The sequence below is a fragment of the Tursiops truncatus genome, chromosome 4 (assembly GCF_011762595.2).
Source record: "Tursiops truncatus isolate mTurTru1 chromosome 4, mTurTru1.mat.Y, whole genome shotgun sequence".
NCBI lineage: Eukaryota > Metazoa > Chordata > Mammalia > Artiodactyla > Delphinidae > Tursiops > Tursiops truncatus.
In genome coordinates, this window is record NC_047037.1 from 82457048 (window position 1) to 82479978 (window position 22931).

General features: G+C 40.0%; 1 protein-coding gene across 1 annotated transcript in view; it reads right to left on the reverse strand.

The window, feature by feature from the left end:
* GAP43 (growth associated protein 43) overlaps positions 1-6513 on the reverse strand; it is a 92785-nt gene extending 86272 nt beyond the window's left edge. Inside the window, exon 1 of the mRNA XM_019922284.3 lies at positions 6385-6513. Coding sequence (XP_019777843.1) covers positions 6385-6414 — 30 coding nt within the window. The 5' untranslated portion in view covers positions 6415-6513. The remainder of the gene's footprint in view (positions 1-6384) is intronic.
* Between the last annotated feature and the right edge of the window lie 16418 nt (positions 6514-22931).

The window sequence follows — 22931 nt, forward strand, 5'->3', positions numbered from 1 at the left end:
GGACATCAAAGGGAGGTTTTCAGATAGTACCAGTTATAATAGTTTGGAGCAACACAGTATACTTGGGCTCATTTTGTATTTTGTGTCTGCTTTCATTAAAAACTGATCGTTTTCCTGCTGTATAGCACAGGGAACTCCACTTCGCTGTACAGTAGAAACTAACACAACATTGTGAAACAACTATACCTCAATTAAAAAAAAAAACTGATGGTTTTCATGTCTATAGGTCAATAACAAGAATCAATGATGATCAGCTCCACTTCAAAATTTGATGCCAATAGATTAAAAAAAAATCTAGTAGTGGTCCATCCATTTAGACATGCCACAACTTATGGAAAGACTGTAAACCTAGTTCTGTATTCATTTAGCAAACAGAATATCCACAGTTAAAATCCGTTACTTTATGTGCTAAGCATTGTGGTAGGCACTGGCGATAGAAAAATAATCAAGATTTCACCCTTTCCCTTAAGCAGCTCACAGTATGGACACCAGTATGTGAAAAAACAAATGTTGTATTGTGTAACAAGTGATATAATAGTGATTGTACAAACTACAGTGTGGTCACAAAGAAGGTAGAAGAAAACTTAACATCAGGGAGGACAAGAATGGCTTAAAAGAGCTAACTCTTACGGGGGGAGTGGCAATTTTCTATTCTGAGAGGGAAATGAAATTTTCTAGGCATAGAGCAAAGACATCAAGGCAGGCCTGAAATACTGATGTAGTGTCGTTGAGAGAAGAGGTGCTTGAAGATGGCACTGGAAAGATAGTCAAGACTAGATCATGCCGGAAATCCCTGGCAGTCCAGTGGTTAGGACTCCATGCTTCCACTTCCAGGGGCACGGGTCCAATCCCTGGTCAGGGAACTAAGATCCCGCATGCCTCTCAGCACGGCCAAATTAAAGAAAAGAAAAAAAAAGGAAGACTAGATCATGCAATCCATGCTGAGGAGTTTGTATTTAGCTTACTGTTAACAGGGAACCATTAGAAGATTGTCAGGAGGGAAATAATCTGATCAGACTTGTGTTAGGTAAAGATAAGAGCAATGCTATTTGCAAGAGCGGAAGGAGAGGAAGATGGAGGCAGGGAGTCCATGTAAGAAGCTATTGTCTTTGTCCAGATGGGAGGTAATGAACGTCAGAATCAGCTTATTTGTGGTGGAGATGAAAAAGCAGAGGATGAATTCAAAATCTTTTTAACTAGAATCAAAGAATTTCATAACTAGATTTGGGGACTGAAAGAAAAGAATACTTTTAGGATCACTCCCATTTTCCTAGAGTTTGGAAGCTGGATAGATGGAGTTACAGCAATAAGGGTGGGAATTTGGAGGACGACTAAGTGGTACAAAATGGGAGACACTGTGTTTGACTTTGTTCCTAAGGAACATAGGTGTCTCTGAAATCTAGGGATCAGAACTCGGGTGAGAGATCCAGTCTACAGATTTGGAAATCACACAGGTGGTTACAAACTCTGGAGGTGGATGAGATCACCTAGAATTAGAGTGTTGAATAAGAAGAGAAAGGCATCAAGATAAATAACCAGGAGATAATTGATATTTGGGGAGGGAGAGAGTGAAAGAAGCCAGCAAAGAAGAATGGAGAAGGACCTATCTGAGAGGGAGAAGAGAGAGGGAACTACGATGGGGCCAAAGGAGGAGACAGTTTCAGGAAGAGGAATGGGCAACAATACAAAATACCAAAGACATGTCAGATGAGATGTGAACTAAAGAGTCACTGGATATGGTGTCTTTTTCAGAATATGTTTCAACGGAATTCTGGGAACAGAAGCCTTATTAAAGTAAATGGTATAGTGAATGGGGAGTGATGAAGAGGAGGAATCAGCGACGAGCAGAAGGAACTACTCTCTAACAGGAAAAGGAAGCGTAGTAGGCACTTGACAATCCTGAAGGACTGGCAGTTTCTAAGCCAAGACTCATGTTGCAAACCTCAGAGAGAAAGTTTTCTTACATTTGTATTGACCTTTGTTTTCATATCAGTTTTGTTTGGTCCCTACAAAAACCTTTAAGGTAAGCATGCTGGGTTTTTTGTTTGTTCGTTTTCTTTTTTTTTTTTTTTTTTTAAGTCTCCATACTATAGGGAAATTGAAGCCCTAGATTATGTGATTCAGTCAAGGATCACAGAATCAGTCAGTGGTATAAACTAAGGACTCTCAGTACAGTGCTCTTCCCAGTACCACAGAAAATGTTCTGAAGATTAACACAATGGTGCAGGGGCAACCAGACCACACTTCAGAAATTCAGAAGGGAGAATTCCTGCCCACAGTCACTTCTTTGATTGACAACAGACATGATTGGTTGCCTAAATGCCTCTATGACAGCTAATAGGGAAGTGATTAGGTAAATGCTGTATCTTCTCTTTTGATGACCTGAGTATGTGCATCCTTTGAAATGCCCCTTTAATATTAGAGGAAGATTTCAGACTTGTCTTACTTTATCAATATGAGCAAGGGAAACATTTGGTTAATATATACACCTACCATTGCCTCAAAGACACTCCCCCCCCTTTCCTTGTGGAGCCAGGTAAAACTGAAGCATGTAGATTCATCAGCCCCAGTTTCACTATGATGGAGGCGAAGGAGACCCTAAGCTACTCTTCCTCTCAGTGAACAGGAGTGCTGCCCTTTAGCATAAAGCATGAATGGTTTTCTGTAGTTTTGCCAGCTCAGCAAGAGAGAAAGTTAACCCTATATTTTCTTATCCCAATTGCCTCAGCATGGGTGGGAAAGGAAGGGAGCAGAGTTACAGGCTGTCAGCATGAGAGAGCAGGGATCATTGTGTATGCACCTTGGCATGGGTTAGAAGGCATTATAGAGTCACCAGATATTAATGCATTTCTAGATTCACCATTAATTCTCTAAGATTCTCTGCGAGTCTAGATAATTTGGCAGAAAAAAAAATGCCCTTTAAATGATTTCTTCTTCTGTTTAAATTTGGAAATGTATGATAGAAATCACCATTTAAAAAGGAAAAAAAAGAACAGTTTCAATTAGAGTAAGTACGATGCTTCCATTTAATTAATTCACTTAGTCCCTGGGTGACACTGGGTGTGGCTCGGTGAGATTCAGGAGGAATCCAGTTTATCACTAGGAGGAATCTGCACCAAGCAGCAAGGCAGCATCCTTCCACACCTTTCCAACACTGCAAGGGAAAAGCGCAGCCAGGTTGGATTTCTGAACCACAGATCCCGCTAAGATGAGAATTATTTGTTGTATGTGGAAAAATGCAGATGTTGATGGGGGTTGAAGGCTTGAGGGCTAGAAGGGCTTCTTGCTTGCACTGGTGTCTTTTTACTTCGATTACAAATTAAAGTCTTTATTTTTAAACAAAAGAAACACCTCGCAGTTTTCTTGCTTTGTGGACACAGATCTTGCAAGTTTTTCATCATCTGTAAAATGCATGGTAATTAAGCTATTTAAAGTTAGCCTCAAGACATTTGAAAAATGAGAAGCCAATAAAATGTCAGGGATTCTTTTATCTTATTCCTCCTTTGACCACTCCTTTACCATCTTCTCCTCTCCACCCAACTCTCATTCTCTTCTTTCTGCTATAATAATCTATAGTGGTAATTAGTGGCTAATAAAGATCATTTATGCTTTCTTCTCAGCCATTCGCAATGTATTACAACTTGGAAATCCAGGACGGCTTCTTTATGCAGCTCAAGTGGAAGAGGAAGGAAGTGCAATCCCTCCAGCCCCCTCCCACGTTTCTGCTGGATTTCATGGGTGTGGCAGAGTTTAGACCTTTGCAGGTTTTTGCCCTGGTTTTATTCCCTATTAAGGGCTAGGGTTATGAATAGATGGCAGAAAAAAGATAAACACAGTCGGATTCTGCCATGAATGATATAGGATCATTTCACCCACAAGCACAAAACCTGTGTGAGATCTAAGTACTCAGGCTATAGAAATGTCAGTCAGTGTAGTGTGAGCCCACGCCCTGAATACACCATTTCCTTTAGTCTGACTTAATGGCATCCTAAATACTGACTTATGTGAATGATACACAGCAGTGGTCAGTAGGGGACATGACCATTTCACACAGAAGTACACATGTATAAAATTTATGGCAAAATAGGATTATTTCTATACCTTTCAATTTTCTGTCTTGAATATGAATTATGCAAAAACACATGCCGGCATATGGAAACCACACAGAGTACACACATGACTGTTGTACGTAAAGTACGTGGATACTGTACACATTTACATGTGAATTTCTACAACTCCCTAAACACACAATTTCGGCTTCATCACTTTGCACATATCCTAGTGAATACTTGGGGCTGTCAGTAAGAAGACCCAAGTGAAGGCAGCTGTCCCCTTTTGGGGAAGGGAATTTCTTTAGCCTCAATTCCCTTTCGAAAAATCATGCTTGGTTTCCTTTGTCAGAGGGGGCATGTGTATACATGTATATGTATACATAGGGTGGCAAAAAGTTGTAAACCAGCATATTTTTTTCTTCCCCCAAATTAAAGCTTTTTAATGAACAGCATTGTCTTCCTTAGGGCTCCACCTTCCTAAATTTTATTTCTGCAGCTCACCAGGTGGGCAACCTCAGAACATTTCCTTGACAGTGTGCTTAACCCAGCCACCTGTATCTACTGCATTTATGCATTAGAATGAAGGAAGGCAAGGAGAGGAAATGTCCTGGTTTGAAAAATGAGCCAGCGGAAGCATCAATCTCCGGAATCATATAGCAGTTTAGGGAAGTACCACATGTAAGACTCTCATGCTCTTCCCCAAACACCCTTACACAAACCACTCACAAAACCCCAGGTGCCTGATACTTTATCTATCTATCATCTATCTATCTCCCTATCTATCTATCATCTATCTATCTATTTATTTTTGCCCTGCCTCACCACCCTCTCCACTCACTGCTCTGAGATTCCGCTTCTGTCTCCCTTCCCCTTCCTCTTCCTTCTTCATCCTCACTACCCCGCCCCCTGCCCTCCACCCCCAGCCCCGCTTCCAGGGCGCTGGCTAAATGTGCAAAGCTGGCAGCCTGTTCCTTCTCCACTTCTCCCTCCACCCCCTTCGAATTCAGCGAGTGTATTACAAATTGCCCCCTATGCAATACCTGCACAGGAATAATGCCCAAATCCTATCTCTTGCACCCCACCCCGAAGGCAATCAACGTGCAAAGGTCTTTTTTGACCAAGACCGCCTCGCCTCGCAGGGAGACGCACACACACGTACAAGCACACGCTCACCCAAATCTCACACCCAGTTTTCTCCTTAACCTTCGCCAATATCACTCAAACGTGTTCCGGTCAATGTTTGAAAGCTCCCTTTGCAGAATGCCGCGGCACTGTCGGTTGCTGCGGAATACCGTACTAGTCATTCTTCCCCACCCTCACCCCAATCAAGTTTCTAAAACGTCTTTCAAGAAATAAGTGAGCAATTTGAAATGGAAGAAAAACCTGAGCAGTGGGGGAGGGGGAGGGGACTCTGATTCTTGCTTATCTTGTTTGTGTCCTTCTTCCTGATGAAAATGAGTCACCATGCTTATTATCCGGAATGTTAGTCCGTCTTTGGTCACTACAATTCCAGGTAGGATGCAAAGGAAGGGCAGAAGAGACCTGATTTCCAACAGGTAATACTCGGCTCGTCTTTCCCATCCCATCGGAGCTCGAATCTCCTAGGGGCGTGGTCCACCCTCTCCTCGGACCAGCTGGTGCACAATCGGCTGCTGGTCTTGGGAAGGGGATTTTCCCCTTCTACTCGGCCAGTTTCTCTCCCCCACCCCCCAGCCCCAGTTATCTCTAGATTCTCTTAAAAAAAAAAAACTCCCAAATTACAGTTTCATTCATTCATTGAAAAATAAATTAATTAATTAAACCTTCACATGTGTTTCCATTAATACCTGCACCCATGTGAAGCTCATGCATGTAGGAAATAAGGCTTCTTCCGCAGCACATGTGAAAAAATTGTACGATAGAACAAGCAATACTCATAACTGAATATTATTCTTTCAACCCTGCTTTTTGCAAATAATATAAAGGATTGCCTCCCCATCTTGTAGGTAGAGCTCACATCTTCTCCTCCACACCCATTTCCATATCCACATCCGCAAAACCAGAGACCTAAAACGCTGAACATTTACTAATAGCCAAAAAAATCTTTTTTTTTTTTTTCTAGCCAAACAGGCGTATTTTTTCTAACCTCATCCTAATTAGTAGCAGCATTCCAAAAGCAGACTGTGAAAGAATAGAATAAAAGCTGGGATGCAAGCATCAGTTACCATATGCTAAGGAAACGCAAGCACCATGGCCAGAGCAGAAGCTGTTCAAATATTTTTTCTACCTTTACAGGGAAATATTGCACTCTGGTAATTTCACAACAGCAAGAAGTAAAAATCTTTAGGTCTACCTGTTTGGTTCTTCTCATACAGCACAGCATGGTCGTATCGTCCCTCGCCTTCTTCCTGCCTTCTCTCCTTTCCTCCTCTCTTTCTTATTCCCCCCCTCTCCACCTCTTTTCTGCTCGCTTGCTCACTCGCTCTCTCGCGCTAGCGCACTCTCTCTCCCTCCCTCTCCCTCCCTCCCCCTCTCTCTCTCTCTCTCTCTCTCACTCTCTCTCTCTCTCTCTCTCTCTCTCTCTCTCTCTCTCTCTCCCTCTCTCTCCCCCTCACACACACCAGGGCAGTTAGCAGCAACTGTAAGGTCCACAGCTATTGCTCACCGCACATGCTCTCTCTCTCTCCTCTTCCCTCTCTTCCTCTTTTCTCTTCTCTCCACCCACTCGCTGCCTATCCCTCTTTTTCCTCCCTGTCTCTCGATCTCTTTCTCAGAATTGTTCACTAGCTTTCAATGACTAATCACTTCCCCCGGCCCCACCCCCATTCTAGACAGTCACCCCCTTCCAGTCCCCTGCCAGCCTCATGAATATTTAAACATCTCCAATCTGGACCCAATTACCCACCGACTTTCCCACTGCATTGAGAGGGTGATGGGGTAGCTGCAGAGAAGGATATTCCAGACCGTTCAGGAGAGTATATGGAATATGTTTTAGAGAAGAGGGGCTTGAGGAATGCTTCTATTTCTTTACTAACTCTTTTCTCTTCCCAATATCATAAAAGCAAAGAACGGCTATTCTGAATGAGTAGTCAGACCTATACAGTATGTTATATCTGCTATTTAGATTTTATGCACAGTTAATAATTGTGAGGGTTAAGCTCTCTCAAAAAATGAAATAACATGTGAATATCATATCCTGTATGTACACTGTACTCAGTACTCATATAACTTAAAATAAATACATATGTATAAAACTTAGATATGCACAAACATGTCTCATATATGCTCCAAAATACTTGGAAAATCCACACGAATATACTGCATTTTAAACATTCTAAGCACCTGGGTGCAGAAATAATAACTAATGTTTAGGAATTAGCATCCATATCTAAAATCACATGGTAGTTGTTTTCTTAATGCACATATACCCGTTGGAAAATTGGAGTTTCTTCTAATTTTACTGAAAAAGCTGAGCACATTTGAACAATAAATCTGTGTAATATGAATGGTGCCAGTTGACTGAAATAAAAACGTACAGTGTGAGAGCTCCGAGTTTCAGTTTTACTTGGGGACTTACTGGGAACTATAGCCTGGAGACATCCTCGCAGATAGCTCCGAGGAACTGCTTCAAAGAGGTAAGGGGGAGGTCTGCACATATGTGATTTTGGAGAAGGGGGTGAGTGCAACCAGCACTCACCCCCTTGGTAGAAGATTACTGCTAGTCACAAGCAGCAAATATCTTGGTTAATGGTTTTAGTGCTTTTCTAGGTATGGGAAGATGCAAGAATCCAAGTTCTTTAAAAATTTCTCCTGAAAATATCTATCTGAAGGCCTGTCCTGCCAGTTTGCCCAGAGTACAGTGCGCCTTTTTCCTGTTTTCCACCCTGAACTCCTTTCAGGGTGTATTAAAGTTCAGCGACTGCAGTGGCTAAGGATGTAATCCTCACAGAGCTGGATGGCTAGTGACATTTCTTTAGTTGGCATGCCCAACATGATATCTTACAGTTTGGGCAAGAAGAATAAAGTAAATTCACCTGTTATGAGAAGAAAAAATATATCATGAAGCCTATTTCTTCAATTCTTTCTATGGTTCTTCATAATTTGGGTACAGGAAAATGTGACTTTAAAAAAAGTGTACATAACATAATTTTTAGATTTATAGTACTGTGTGATCTTGGGAATGTTACTGAATCTCTCTGCCCTAGTTTTCTAATCTGTAAAATAGGGATAATAATATCAACCTTGCCAACATGTTGTGAGGACCAAACGATATAATGTATGCAAAGCACAATGAAATCATTCTCAGTACATAGTAGCTTTACCTCAGATACGGTACTTATCTGAAATTTTGGTGGTATTTTCAAGTAAATATCTCAAAGAACTTTTCAAACCCTTTCTTGTTGTTCATTAGTGATGACAAGCATCCCCAATTAAATAGCACATATTCTTTCTAGTCCGTCCCAGATATGAGCCTGTTTAATACCTGTCAACCAGACTGCTTATTATCATACTTATTATCAAGGTCACTGAGCTTAATAGGCGCTCTATACATTTTGACAAAATTCAAGGTACATCTACCTCAGAATGGCCTATCTCAGACAGATACCCAGGGGGTAATGTGTTTTAAATTATCCCCCGAGGTCTTCCTAAGCATGAACTGCTTCAGATCCAGCCTTACTCTGTCTTTTACTCCTTTCGGCTTGCTTCTTAGTTTTCATATTTAATGATAAAAAGAAGAATTAAGTTCTGAGTTTAATTTTTTTTTTTTTTTTTTTTTTTTGTGCTACGCGGGCCTCTCACTGCTGTGGCCTCTCCCGTTGCGGAGCACAGGCTCCGGACGCGCAGGCTCAGCAGCCATGGCTCATAGGCCCAGCCGCTCCGCCGCATGTGGGATCCTCCCTGACCGGGGCGCGAACCCGTGTCCCCTGAATCGGCAGGCGGACTCTCAACCACTGCGCCACCAGGGAATTCCTAAGTTTAATATTTTTTTAATGTTGTAATGAGCCCAATCTGAGCCAAGCTTTCAAAAACAGCCGTCTATGTACTTAAGCGATAGAAGAGGGCAAAGAATGGGTAAGAAATAGCTTCCTCAGAGCCATTCCTGCTGTGGACTAGGATCCTCCTACCTAGCCTGCTGGGGGCTGGAGAGGGATAAAGGGAGGAAGCAGAGGGGATGAGAACTGGAAGCAAGAGAGAAAAAAATTGCTTATTTGGGTATTTAAACAGATTCATAGATAAGGTCACTTCATCAACTCTGTGGCCTAACTTAAGGAACATAGCTAGCTATGGAAAGGGGCCAACTCCTTTCCCTTTCAATGCACTCCCCTCAGCCCCCATTTATATCTTCTTTATCCCTTTATTTGTTGGGAGGAAACTTGGAAACAATGTGGCATAATTAAATCAGAGTCTAGAGCTCAAAATCAGGCATAGGCCTGGAACTTTGTGACTTAACATGTTAAACCACCCCTGTTAACATCAGTTTCCTCAGCAGTTTACATATATTATTTCACCTAATATTCAAAGTGAGATAGGTGCAATCATTATTTTCATTTTGATGGGAATACGAAAGCTAAGTAAATTAAGTACTTAGACTGGGACACACAGCTAATAAGAGGTAAAGTCACAACTCCAAACCCTGTTAACTACTAAAATACATTGACACTCAACAGGCTTCTACACCTCATTACTTCAGTCCTTAAGAGTTTAGACTCTGCAGTGGAAGTTTTCATATTGAAACGAAATCAGCATTCTGAAAGGTCCACCTATTGGCCCAGCCCTTACCCTCAAGAGCCACGAAGATTATGCTGATACCTGCATCCAATAGCGAGCGCTTTGTATATATATTTCTGACCAAACATTAGCTACTTCAACCACCCTCAGGTGCCTCAGTGTCTAGAGTCCTCACAATTTTGGATGCTTCCCTCTGGACATGCTGCATTCTGTCAATGAGCCTCTAAAAACTGCTTCCCAGAAGGGAGATCAAGATTCCAAATTTAATTTGAATAATATGGAATAAATTCTAATATATTATTTTTCCTCTGAGCACGGAAGGTTATAGGATGGCAAAAGCATGAGGAAGGAAAAAAGCACACACTGATATGATCTTGGCAAAATATATATATATAAAATAAAAATAAATTAAATAACCAGTATTGCCCTGATCCCCACCAACTAACTATTCAATGGACTCAGTAATCTGTATACCCTTATAGCTAATCCCAGAAAATGCCTAAATTTAGACCCTTAAAGAATTTTAAATTAATGATTAATTCATGAGAACATCAGGTAACTTCCTGACTATAGGTTAGGTAATAACATCATTCTAGAAGAAGGTGAAGAGAGGTGAAGGCCAAGTCCCAGTTCCATTCTCAGAGCTCTTTGAATTTCATACTAAAGCGATGCTGCTTTTCATAACAAACTCAGAAGTTGCTAGGCTTTACAAATGGTTCTGTCACATAACCTGCCATTTTATGACTGGAACTTGAGAAAAGAATGTCATCCAATCAGGTAGAGAATATGTTCATCTTTTCTCTCCCCCTTGCAGGAATTTATTTTTTAACTCTTAGTCTTAGCCTTTCACCTGCTGTATTAGCATGATATGGCTGCCATAATAAAATACCACAGACTAGGTGGCTTAAACAACAGAAATTTATTTGATCACAGTTCTGGAGGCTGGAAGACCAAGATCAAAGTGTTAGCAGCATTGGTTTCCCCTGAGGGCCATAAGGGAAGGGTCTGTTCCAGGCCTCCTGTCCTTGGCTTGCAGATGGCTGCCCTCTCACTGCCTCTTCCCCTGGTGGTCCCTCTGTACGCTTGCACCCCTGGTGTCTCTCTGTATCCAAATTTTAAAGGACATCAGGCCAACTGGATTAGAGCTTACCCATATGAACTTATTTAACCTTACTTACCTCTTTAATGGCCCTGGCTCCAAATACAGTCACGTTCTGAGGTACTGGAGGTTAGGGCTTCAACATATGACTTTTGAGGAGACAATTCAGCCCATAACACCTGTGTTCTCTACCAGTACTTTCTGACTTCATTCACTTATCCAACATTTTCTATGTTGCAAAAACATCTCAAGGACATACACACATGTGAAAAGTAAAACAAGTGCCTTTTGAACAAAACAGAATTCAATGTCAAATGCATGTTTTAAGAATTCAGAATAGGAGAGAAATCACTGTGGACTTGGGTACGTCTTTCATTACATAATTAGGAGTTGAACAAGTAGAGAAGACACAGTGAATTTCAGAAAAGGATAAAGGATTATGTCAGAAAAGACAAAATGGACAAATAACCATCACATGATCACAGGACTGTCAATATGCAGAGGAAGGGGAGTTGTAAAGGAAAGTAGTAAGAGAGAACCTTAGAAGGATTGGCTACACCCAGACTAAGAAGGACCCAAGAACCAGGCGAAAGGAGTGTATTAGTGTCCTAGGGCTGCCATAACAAATTTCCACAAACTCAGGTGCTTAAAATACTAGAAATTTATTCTCTCACCTTTTTTAGGTCTGAGTTTAAAGTATTGGTTGGATTAGTTCCTTCTGGAGGCTCTGAGGGAGAATCCATTCCATACCTTTATCTCTAGTTTCTGGTGATGGTGGGCAATCCTTGCTACTCCTCAGTTTGAAGATGCATCACCCCAATCTCTGCCTCCATCTTCACATGGTCTTCCCTTCTTCTTATAAGAACACCTGTCATCGACTCTAGGGTCCACTCTAAATCCAGGAGGATCTCATCTTCCTTAAACTAATCACGTCTTCAAAGACCCTTTTTCCATGCCAGGTCACATTCATATCCTGGGGGTTAGGACTTGGATACAGCTTTTTGAGGAACACAAGTCAACTAGCTGCAGGGGATTAGACATAAGGCTTGTGAGTAGGAACACTGTACGGCATGCCTATGGTGACGTTGTATAGTATGGAATGGAGAGAGAGAAACAGTGGGGCTCAGTGAGAGGAGCATGGAACTGTTCTAATGCCCAGAGCAGGAAGAGATGGTGGAAGAGAAAGTGAACTGTCACTTGTTGAGTGCCTAGTATGTTTCAGGTATCACATATTTTATGATTTACATATTCTGTCTCATTTATCAATACCTCACAGAAGAATATCAAGAGGGAAGAGAAAAATGGAAGAACCAAAAGTGGCTTGGAGATTGAACTTGGGCAGCCTGGAGAATGAGAATACAAAGCTCAGATGTGAGAAGGTCCAGAAAGGGACCTGGTATTGTAAGGGAGGTGATGAGTCAGTTTTGAAAGTGTTCATTTTATGGAAGCATTAAAAAGTTCAAGTGCAACACAGGATCAGATTGTAAGAAAGAAGACTCAGAAGTTGTCTGAGCCTGCCAAAGTCTTCCAGGCAGACAGGCTACATCTGGTTCCAAGGAAAGGTGAGCGTCTATGATGTGATGTCACCATATTAATTAAGCTGATAGCATTTCAGTATGGCCTCATCGCCAGAATTCATCCTGTTTCCTGCAGGCAGACAAGAGTCCGAAGCCAAGACCTGGAGCATTTTTAGGACCCTCTAAATCTTCGTCTGTCTTTCCAGACTTGCTGCCAATCCTCTCAGAGTTTCTCCTTCCAGCAGACTCTGGAGGCCATCTGAATCTCTGAGTAGCCAGTATCCCAGAATGAGGATATCTTAGGAAGGGAAGCATGTGCCGGCAGCAGAGGAAGAGAAGATGAAAGACATGTAGCCTATAAGCTAAGACTCAATAGCCACACAGCGACTAAGTTTGAGATTGCCTGCATGAACAAATTGAACTCAGTGGCTTACTGAGTGTATTAAGCAGCTGAGGTGAAAAATTCCATCAAATTATACAAACCTCTGCCACCGACACATCATAAGAGGCTGAAATTAGAGCACTTCATCTAATTTGATCATTAAAGGAGCCACAGAACTTTTCACACACCTCTATTCTATTCCTTTCAAACTATTCACTTCCCTCCTCCCTGGAATGTACATTTGTGCATGGCAAGCACCATTTCTTAATTTGTTTAAAAAAATTGTTCTGGTGTTTCCTCCAGGGGCATATATGGGTTTTATGGGACCTAAAGCTTATATGATTTGGGGAAGCCTTCTTTAAGAGAAAGAATACAAGTTAAATATGAAAGGGAATATTTATTTGAAATAAGAAATCATAAGTGATATATTTCAAAGATTGATGTATACCACATCACAAAAGTCAGAAAAATAAATATATTTTTAAAGAATTGATACATCTCTATAATTCTTGTTTTTTGACTGCATGTTCTTTGTTCATCTCTTTGTATGACAAGGACTTTGTATATAATATTCTAAAGGAGAATGGAAAGGATAATCTAGTTTAACACAGTTGATTGGATTTGTTTTTATTATTGATAGCTGGAGGATTAAAACATGAGATTTGGGACTTCCCTGGCAGTCCAGTGGTTAAGACTTCACCTTCCAATGCAGGGGGCGCAGGTTCAATCCTTGGTCAGGGAGCTAAGATCCCACATGCCTCGCAGCCAAAAGACCAAAAACATAAAGCAGAAGCAATACTGTAACAAATTCAATAAAGACTTTAAAAATGGTCCACATCAAAAAAAAAAAATCTTTAAAAAAAAAAGTGAGATTTCACATACAGATTTATTTTCAGTGTAGGGCACTACCAGTAATACAAAACCACAGGAATTCTGTGAAATTCTATTTCAAATAATTGCTATGGAAAGAAAAAATATGTACTATACATTTATAATTGAATTATGTGCCATTATCAAATTTATTCCTGACAGAAAAGAACTTCGGTTTTGGTCAGACTCTGGTAAGAACTTAATCTCCCACTTAAAAATGAGCATAGCTGATGATTGGAAGATTGTCCCACAGACTAGCTTCTGACCTCATATATTTCCAACCTTCTTTCTCATCTTTACCACATGACTGAGGTGCCACATGATATAGGCCAGGTGCTGTTTATATTATAATTCAGCCTCTGGTTCTGCACTTCAGGATGGCATGTCTGGTGAGTTGGCACACGGTATTCCTTGGGGCCATGGATGGCTAGCATTAACTTAACTCTACACGAATAAATATAAAATATATAAATATATCCCATTAAACCCAATAGAAATGTAACACCAATGCAACCTCATCTTACCTGGTTCCCAAAATTGCCCACAGCCATTCAGCACAACCTGATATGAGGGGAAGTGTTGCAGAGGGAGAATTTGAGTGGAAAGAGGTAGTAGTCTTAATGGATTGGTATTAAAATATCTTGCTGTTTCAAATTATATAGAAACACACAAACATGTAGCACGTGGCCCATGCAAGTGAGGAAATCTGGAGGAATTAGCATCTTGGTAAATTTGCTTCTGGTTTCCAGTATTGAGTATAGTAGAGCCATTGAGTCTTGAATACATAATTGTTAAAGAAGAGTAGGAGGGTGGGAGAGAAGGAGAGAAGAAGGGAAAAAGGGAGGGAGGAAGGTTGTTAGAACTAAACATTGATTTTCAGGATCCCCAATGGTTTTAATCTGCAGTTATTATTTTCTACACAGACGTGGTTATGTTTCTCATCATTTCCACTCATATCGTGATTTTGTCCCATTCTAATTTCCTTCTGGAACGTACAGGGTTGGAGAAATAACAAAATGCAGCTTCCTGGTGGTCTCCAAACATGAAGCTCCCCATTTGGGTTCCATTAAATGTAAACTGCTATCATGTGGGGGATTAGGCAAGTGTCCTTCTCCAAAGACAATATCCCTAATCTAATCATGTTTTATGTTCTCCCATGTCTTATGATACCTCTTTTACTATGATACTTTACTACCTCCTTCTAAAATGCACTGTTTTCTATAGACCAGGGCAGTGTTGGGAGATTTTGTATACTATACATTTTTAGCTGGATAGTTAAAGAAATTTCAGATATATAGCTTCATATTACTTTATTTACTCATCTTGGCTTGAAACCTTGACAGGCTTTAATTAAACATTATTGATTTCAATTCTCAAAGAGGGCATAATTCAACCCTTTGTGTTATTTCTCCCCCTTTTCCTTTTCTTCAGTCCATCATCATTCTATCAAACCTAGAACTGAGTGTTTTTGCTTAACAAACTTGGTCATTCTTTGTCTAAAATCCAAGTCTACTTTTCTTTACATTAAACTTATTCACAGTGAAGCCATCCAAAACACACCTACAGTGTCTAATGTACTCTGTCCACAGAATTTTCTTGAACATTCTCTGTCCTAAAGGTTCTGGAATATATATTCCCAATAATCCTCATCTGATCTTCCTTTAAATCCCTCCTAGTACCTGCAAGATCCTCCCAAACTTTTTGCTGATTATTTAGCTTTCTACTTCCAAGTTCTTTATTTCTTCCTTCATTTCAAAATCCCAAACTTCTCTAAAATTCAACAAAAAAATTCCATCATTTAGGCTTCTCAAGATTCTTTGTGATTAAAATCTCTCTGAATTTCCCAGACAAGATTAGCATGTAATAATTCTCCCAGGTTATCCACAAGTGCACTATACCCTAGATCACACCATGGTCTCTCTAATCCACGTATAAATGTTGAACACTAGAAGGTAATATTATATTATTTCATATTTTTTAATCCAATTCTTTAGATTATACAGCATTGAAAGATTGGAATTATAGAAATTGGAGCTCAAAAATGTTAACTTGTCTATCTCCCTGATACTAACTAATCAAAGTTTTATTTGCTTTTTTTTTAATTGAAGAAATCTCTGTAAGGTTTTGTCATCCTCATTCCTAACATCTGATGTATTAGGAGTCTCTTTCCCTCACATTAGCAGATTGTCATCTTCTGCACCTTCATCAGAGTAGATGTGTTTAATGGTCTGATGGACAACGAGGATATATGCTCCCTCTTAATAAGTCTTCAAATAATTAGCTTCACAGAAGTCGGGCCCTGCACACCTTCAGTCATTTGCATTGCCTGCCCCTGAACTTCAAAGATCCCATGAGGTTGGATGACACCTGTAATGTCATCTCGTCCAAGCTCTCCATTTGCTGTTTCCAAATGTTAAAACATCCTGTGCTTGAAAGAAAGCATGTTACTTCCAAAGCTTTTCATCTTTAACTTTTGACAACTGTTGGGATGGTCTTTCCTATAGAAACTGATATTTGTCTCTCTCTAAGGGCCCCCTGATAGTCCTGTTTGCATTCCCTGGGGACACCACAAATATCTCTTTCACATATTATTCCAGCAAGTGTTGAAAAACCATTCATCCATCCTCCCTGATTCTTCTGCACACTTTGGTTATGCTCTTACCTCCTCAACTCACTACAATTTATTTATATTCCTTAAAATGTAGCATCCCTAACTGGTAATTATGCTTGAGATGAGAAAGGAATAAATCACTGCCGTAATTTTAGACGTTAAGTACCAATTAATACATCACAGGACTGTAAGAGCTCTGTGTGTGTGTGTGTGTGTGTATGTGTGTGTGTCCCATCACCATATGTGTGTATGTGTGTGTGTCCCATCACCATATCGAGGAACTGTGAACTGGTGTTCACTAGTGTGCTGGTATATGTTTAACAACTGGCTCTCCAGGGGCTAGGGTGGGGGAGACATGATTTGTAGTATTTGCCAACTTTCTTCGTGTAAATATTCCTACCATGGCATTTTTCAAACTGCAAATGTGGCTTCACTGAATGCAGAGCCGGGGAGAGCTGCACAGCAAAATAACATGGTATAGTACTTTCACCAAATAGGTACAATAGACATAAATAATCTCAAGAGCATAGATAATAGTAAAATCTTTAAAATTAGGAAGTGATTTGTTTTGAATATTTATTCTTTGTTTTTAATATAATTTAATTTTTAGCTTGAAATTAGTTGAATTTTTAATAGTGCTGTGTTTAACTACTGGCTTACAAAATTCCTGAAAATTTAAGTTAGTTTGCAAAAGCTCATCCAGCCATACCTAGCACATCACTTACTTACTCCAATTTGAAACCTTTGTTTATGTGTGACCCTGGTAAACCAAGTACCCTTCACGCCTTCCTGAAGTTGTCTAGTTCTGCTGTTAACTTTTGTTTTATTTTTTCATCTGGATAAATTATTGTATATGTATTCTTGTTTATTTTCATCTTGTTAAAGCCAACCAATCATCTCACCCTGTCAATAATTCTTTAGATCCTAATTCTGTCATCCCACATTTCTGTCATCTTTATCCTTTCTGGCTTCATGTCATCTACACATTTGACGAGCAAGCCTTATGTATCTCTAGCTGAGGCACTGAATTAAAAAAAACACCCAACAGGACAGGGCCAAGGACAGAATCCTTGGCCATGCATATACAATTCTCCCTCCACAAAAGCATTAAACCATTCATCAGCATTGCTTCAATGAGGTATTTGTCTACTGAATTGCCTTTGTATCCAGTCCAAATTTCTCTACCATGTCTCTAAGACTCTCAAGAGATTACTTATGAAGCACATGACTAAAGACCAGAAACCCTCACCTTCTTTCTTCCCACATCAGAGAAAAAGACTATACTCCTCCTATGCAAAGCTGATCACTTTCTCCAGGATTCCTTAATTATGCTTACTTTCTTTTGTCTTTTCAATCTCTCTTCTTCTACCTCCACCTCACTAGCATATAAACGTAGCACAGAAGCAGTGCTGGAGAATCTTTGTTTCTCCACTCTGCCCTTTTCCCATTTGGAAGATTGCATATTTCATTTTTTTCCACTTATTGGGGCTTATTATTCCATCTCTCCCCTTTATTCTCAGCATGAACAATACCATGTCTTTGCTCTCACTTTGAAAGTAGATGCATTCAGGCAGGGACTCCACCCATCGGCTGTTTTGCCACCTTCAGACTTACGTGCACCCAAACCTGGCAAAGTGGAGAGGAAAGTTTCCCCTGCATGTTTGGAAGACCATCTCATAATTCCTCAGAGAACTTAGTCCTCCTATTCCTTCTCCTGTAACATCATTTTCTTCCTCTCAACTGAATCTTTAGCTTCATCTTTTAAAAGACTCTATCTTCTTCCACCTCTTCATAAATAAAATACTCTCTTTTAACCCTACCTCTGCATCTCATTGTGTCCCTCTGCCTACCATCTTCACTTCTTCACCTCCTCTCCAATTCTCAGTTCTTGGCGATTAGCCTTTTGTGTTCACCAAGTCATTGGCTTTAATTAGGTCACCAGGAACCTCATAGCTGTTCTCTCTCTCTCTCTCTCTCTCTCTCTCTCTCTCTCACACACACACACACACACATACACACACCTTCTTATTTCTTACCTTATAAGGCTTCTCTGCAGCATCAAGACTAACCACTCTTTAGTTTTTTCTTTAATTTCTTTTTATCTTTGTTTCAGTGACACTTCACTCGCCTAATTCCCCTTCTCCATCTCTAAATTCCTTCTCTTTCTTCTTGTTAGATTTCTCTTCCCCGGTCACCACTTGCCTGGGCATCCTCAGCACGGCCCACAGCTTTCACCACCACCACATCTTTCTGTACGACTCCCAGTTCTGTATTTTCAGCTGAGAACTTGTTGCAATTGTGCTTCAAATGCAGATCTCCATGTGCATGATTCACTCTCCCAAAATGAACATCTATCTTCCCCCCACATCTTCTTACCAAAATATGTACCTCCTCCTGTAATCCCTATTCTGGTTTATAGGACTAGCCACTCACCCACTTGCTTAGGCCAAAAATGTGCTGGAAACCTCTCTCTTCCTCTTCTCCCACATTCAGTATGTCATGAAATCCTCTAGATATTAATAATTTAGGTTCTTGTTTCTTGCCTGATTTTTTGGTGTGCATGATAGATTTCTAACTTCTATTTCCCCTGCCTGCAGTCTTACTTCTTTAATCGATCCTCTACCCACCGCCAGAGTCATCTTTCTAAAACAACTTTCCCAGATCATGAACCTCATCTGCTTACTCTCCCACAGTAACTCCCAGTTAACTGCAGGAAAAGGTCCAAATGCCTCACCATCACCTACCTACCTACCTCTCCAATGACATCCCTAAACACCTAATACACTGCATTTTCCAAAGAGGTCTATGCCTTAATTATCTCCACGCCTTCACATGTGCTGACTACAATTCACAGAAATTTTCCCCATGGTTTAGTGAAGTAATTCCCATTCTTCCAAGTAGCAGCTAAAATAAATTCTTTTCTGTGAAACATGACCACTCTCCTCACACTACCTTTTCTTATATGTTACTATTCTTTCTCATTCAGGCCCTTGAGAAGCACTTATCACACATTGTTGACAGTATTTACTTACCTGCCTATTTCCGTCATTATACAGAAATTAAGAAACCAACACATTTCTTAAAGAAAGGAATTGAATTTTATTTATCTTTGAATCCCCACTTCTTAGCACACAGCCCAGCACATCCTAGGTAACTCAGTAAATTTTCCAGAATGAGTAACTTCTTTCTTTAATACTTTATATCTCAGTCAAAGAGAGTAATGTGGAAACTAGCATGAATTTCTCTTGGTGAATTAATGCTGGCTTTTGGAGTTCAGTACTTTTACATCGATATTCTCAACCCAGACTTTCGATATTCAACTCTAGGTAAATACACCAATATTACACTCATTAATTCATGGGATAAACATTTTTCACATTTTAATTTTTGAAAGCAGAAATAAAATATTACCAAATCCAACTCTCCTGTCCCAGAAATGGTACTATAGACACAATTTTGTCACTTACATAAGAGTCATTATTGTTAGGTAAAAGTTTTTGGAGTGGATGTATATGTGTGCTAATACAAAACCAGGAACAAAATGGGTGTATTAAAAAGGCTTTAGAGCTATAAGTAGCTAACCAAATTTAATTAATTATGACTTAAAAGTAAGCGTTGAGCTGTATTCTATTACCAAGAAATGTGCTGGTAGGTGACTGTTTGCATTCACTCATCACATGGGTGGATCATTAGAGATCCGGGCTCTTTCTTCTTCTCTGCCACCTTTAACTGCTTCCTGCCACCCCACCTCCAATTCCATGTGTGGCCTCTGGTAGTAAAATAGCTGCTGCAGCTCCGGGTATTACAGATACTTGCCAGGCAGGTATGAGGGGGAAGGGGCAGCACTGATATCTGTCCCTTTTGTAAGAAAGTAATAGCTTTCCCAGAATCCTCCCTGCAGATTTTGCCCTATGAGTCACTAGTCAGAACTGAGTTGAACTATCATACCTGAAAAAGTAAATATCTTGGAGGGAGATTAGAAAAGTAAATATCTTGCTTTTCTTTTTAGATTCCATAGTGGGAGAAAAGTAAGGAAAATGGGGGTTGGAAATCAAGTCCTGTCTACCTTAGTGGGTGAAATTAGATGGGACTGTCTGATCACTGCTCTGTTTCCTAATTTGTACTAGTTTTTATCTTACATTACTCCATTGCTTTCTTCATTCAAAAAATGCACCAAACTTGTCTCTGGATAGTTTGGACAATGTTTATGCTGCCTTTCCCGCACACACAGCATCTATTTTGAATAATTTTTCTCCCTTGATGTATTTGATGGCATTTTTGTAGGCAAAAATCTAATATTTTTTATTCATATTTTTAACCTCTTTAGGCCCATTCATATTATTTTCTCTTCACCCGTGCTAATAACTCAAATTTTAATATAATTTGCAATTTTCACTATCGTTCTGCTTATTCCCTTTTCTAGATCATGAATATAATACTAAACAGAACCAAATCAGAATGTATAATATTAACCTTTGAGTCATCCTAATAGAAACATTTCTCACCAACGGTACACATGATCATTTTATAATTTCTTCATATCTCTAAACCAAATCTTAAGTCTTTTCATAGAGTTAAAGAAGATCAGATCTAAAAGGAGATTCCAGCATTGTGTGTTCCAACCCCCTTCATTGTGGAGGTCAGATAACCAAGACTCAGAAGGTCAAAATGACGGTGTTTAAGACAATGCTAGAAACACTGGTTTCCTGGCCCCCAGTTTGATGCTTCCTTCACTAGGTTGAGGTGTGAGTGGGTTTTGCAGGGGAAACATGTTAAATATTAGAAGCATTGGGCCAGTGGAGGAGGAGCCAAGGAGATGGACTATAGAGTTGGTCCAAGAAAGGGAAAGGACAAAGCCCATCTGGAAATTGTAGAGCAAGCTCAGGCATGATTCAAGCAATCTTGGGCACCAAGTTCAATCTGGTAGCACAGGGCACAGCAGTGGGTGAGCCCTTGGGAGCCAGGCAGGTGGCACTCATGAATCTGGGAGATGTGGCCATATGTTGTAGAATCCCCACCAGAAGGCTATGTTTGGGCAAGGCTCCAGTTCCTGGAGTGGAGAGCTGACAGGTGCCAGGTGGGTCCAGGTCCTAGAGAGATGTACAGCAGTTGAGAGTGGGGCTCTGGTCATAACAAGCAGATGACTGTCTCTGGATGACTGGTTGCAAACCAAGGAGGAGGAAGTTAAACAGAAATAAGATAAAGTGGCCAGGTCTAATACCAGGGGTAGTACTATACCACAGGCTACACAGGCATCCAGGACTCAGCCAGGAATTCCAACATTTGGAGCTGAGGGGCAGCAAAGGATGTTTGGAAAACATGAAGAAAACCCAAGAGCCACAGTTGAATGTTCAGGTCTCAGGTCTAGAGATTAGGATTTAATTCAATGTCTCAGCAGCCTCAGTCAGCAGTGGCTCAGGCTGGGATACAGAACCAAGCCTGTAGGTTTGCAGCACTAAAGAATGCAGTCAGGCGATCTGGGCACCACACCCTGCAGTTGCTAGACTCCAATTTACACTTAATGTATGAGCTAAAATTATATTGGGGTGGGGCATGAAAGAAGGCATGTCAGGATCTACAAACCTTAATTTAATAAATTCTACAGGAAAAGTTTATCTTGCAGCTTTTAAAAAAAGCATCTCAGTAGTAGGTGGTGTTCATGAATTCATTATCTAAAATATGTTTACAGATTTGTCTATCTTAATATAGTTACGTTGCTGGTTTGTGTTAATTTTAGATCTCCTTTAGCGGCTCCTTATTTCTCTGAGACTTCGAAAAAACACAGACAGCATGGAAACAGCTCTAAGGACAGTATATGGATTATAAGAATATATCAGTTGGAGATGGAGAGAATACACGGTGGTCAGGTTTCTGCACAGTCAATACAACTGGGTCATTAAGGTGACGAAGACCACCAGACCATGAAACACTTGGTCCAATCATTTCATCCATCTTAATGACCAAATCCAACCAACTGCACAATAATACAATCAATTGCTCAGTAACTATCCATTATGATGGCAGAAAACAAAACAAAACAAATTGGCAGTGTTTTGGTCAGTTCAGTAAAGCTACACAGCAAAGATTGCCAAGCATATGCTGGCTCCTAGATTTTATGCCTTTGTGGTTCAGATGCATTTCTTTCATTCTGATTACTTAGGAATACCAGCTTGCTTTTTGCCATTAGTTTCTGTCTACTGTCTTCAATTTATCTTGTTTAATGACAGATTTTTAAAGCACTTGGTACTTTTTAGTCATCATTCTTTTTATATCCCTACTTATTTATTACATCTTATTAGAAAACCTGTTTTGTTCTGTGTTTCAGTTTTTTCTGCTACATATTTATGAGCCTTCCAATTGGCTTTCTCTTTGAAAGCATTAAACAGAATATTGGTATAAACTATATTTTACATACAAGCAAAAATAAAATAGTTGCATGTGTACGTTTTTAACATTTACATAGACAGATATTTAGCTTACATTTATCTCTACCTATGCAGTTTTAGATTAGCTATAATCCACATCCAAATATTTAGACCATCTGTTTTCATTTCTTGAAAATGGATTGACCTGTATTTTTCCCTACTGGAATCCTACTTTACTATATATCCAGCTTTAATTTTCATATCTTTCTATAGTGGTCAGATTCTACTAAGTTTTACCATTATATTGTACTCCTTAGCTTTTCTAG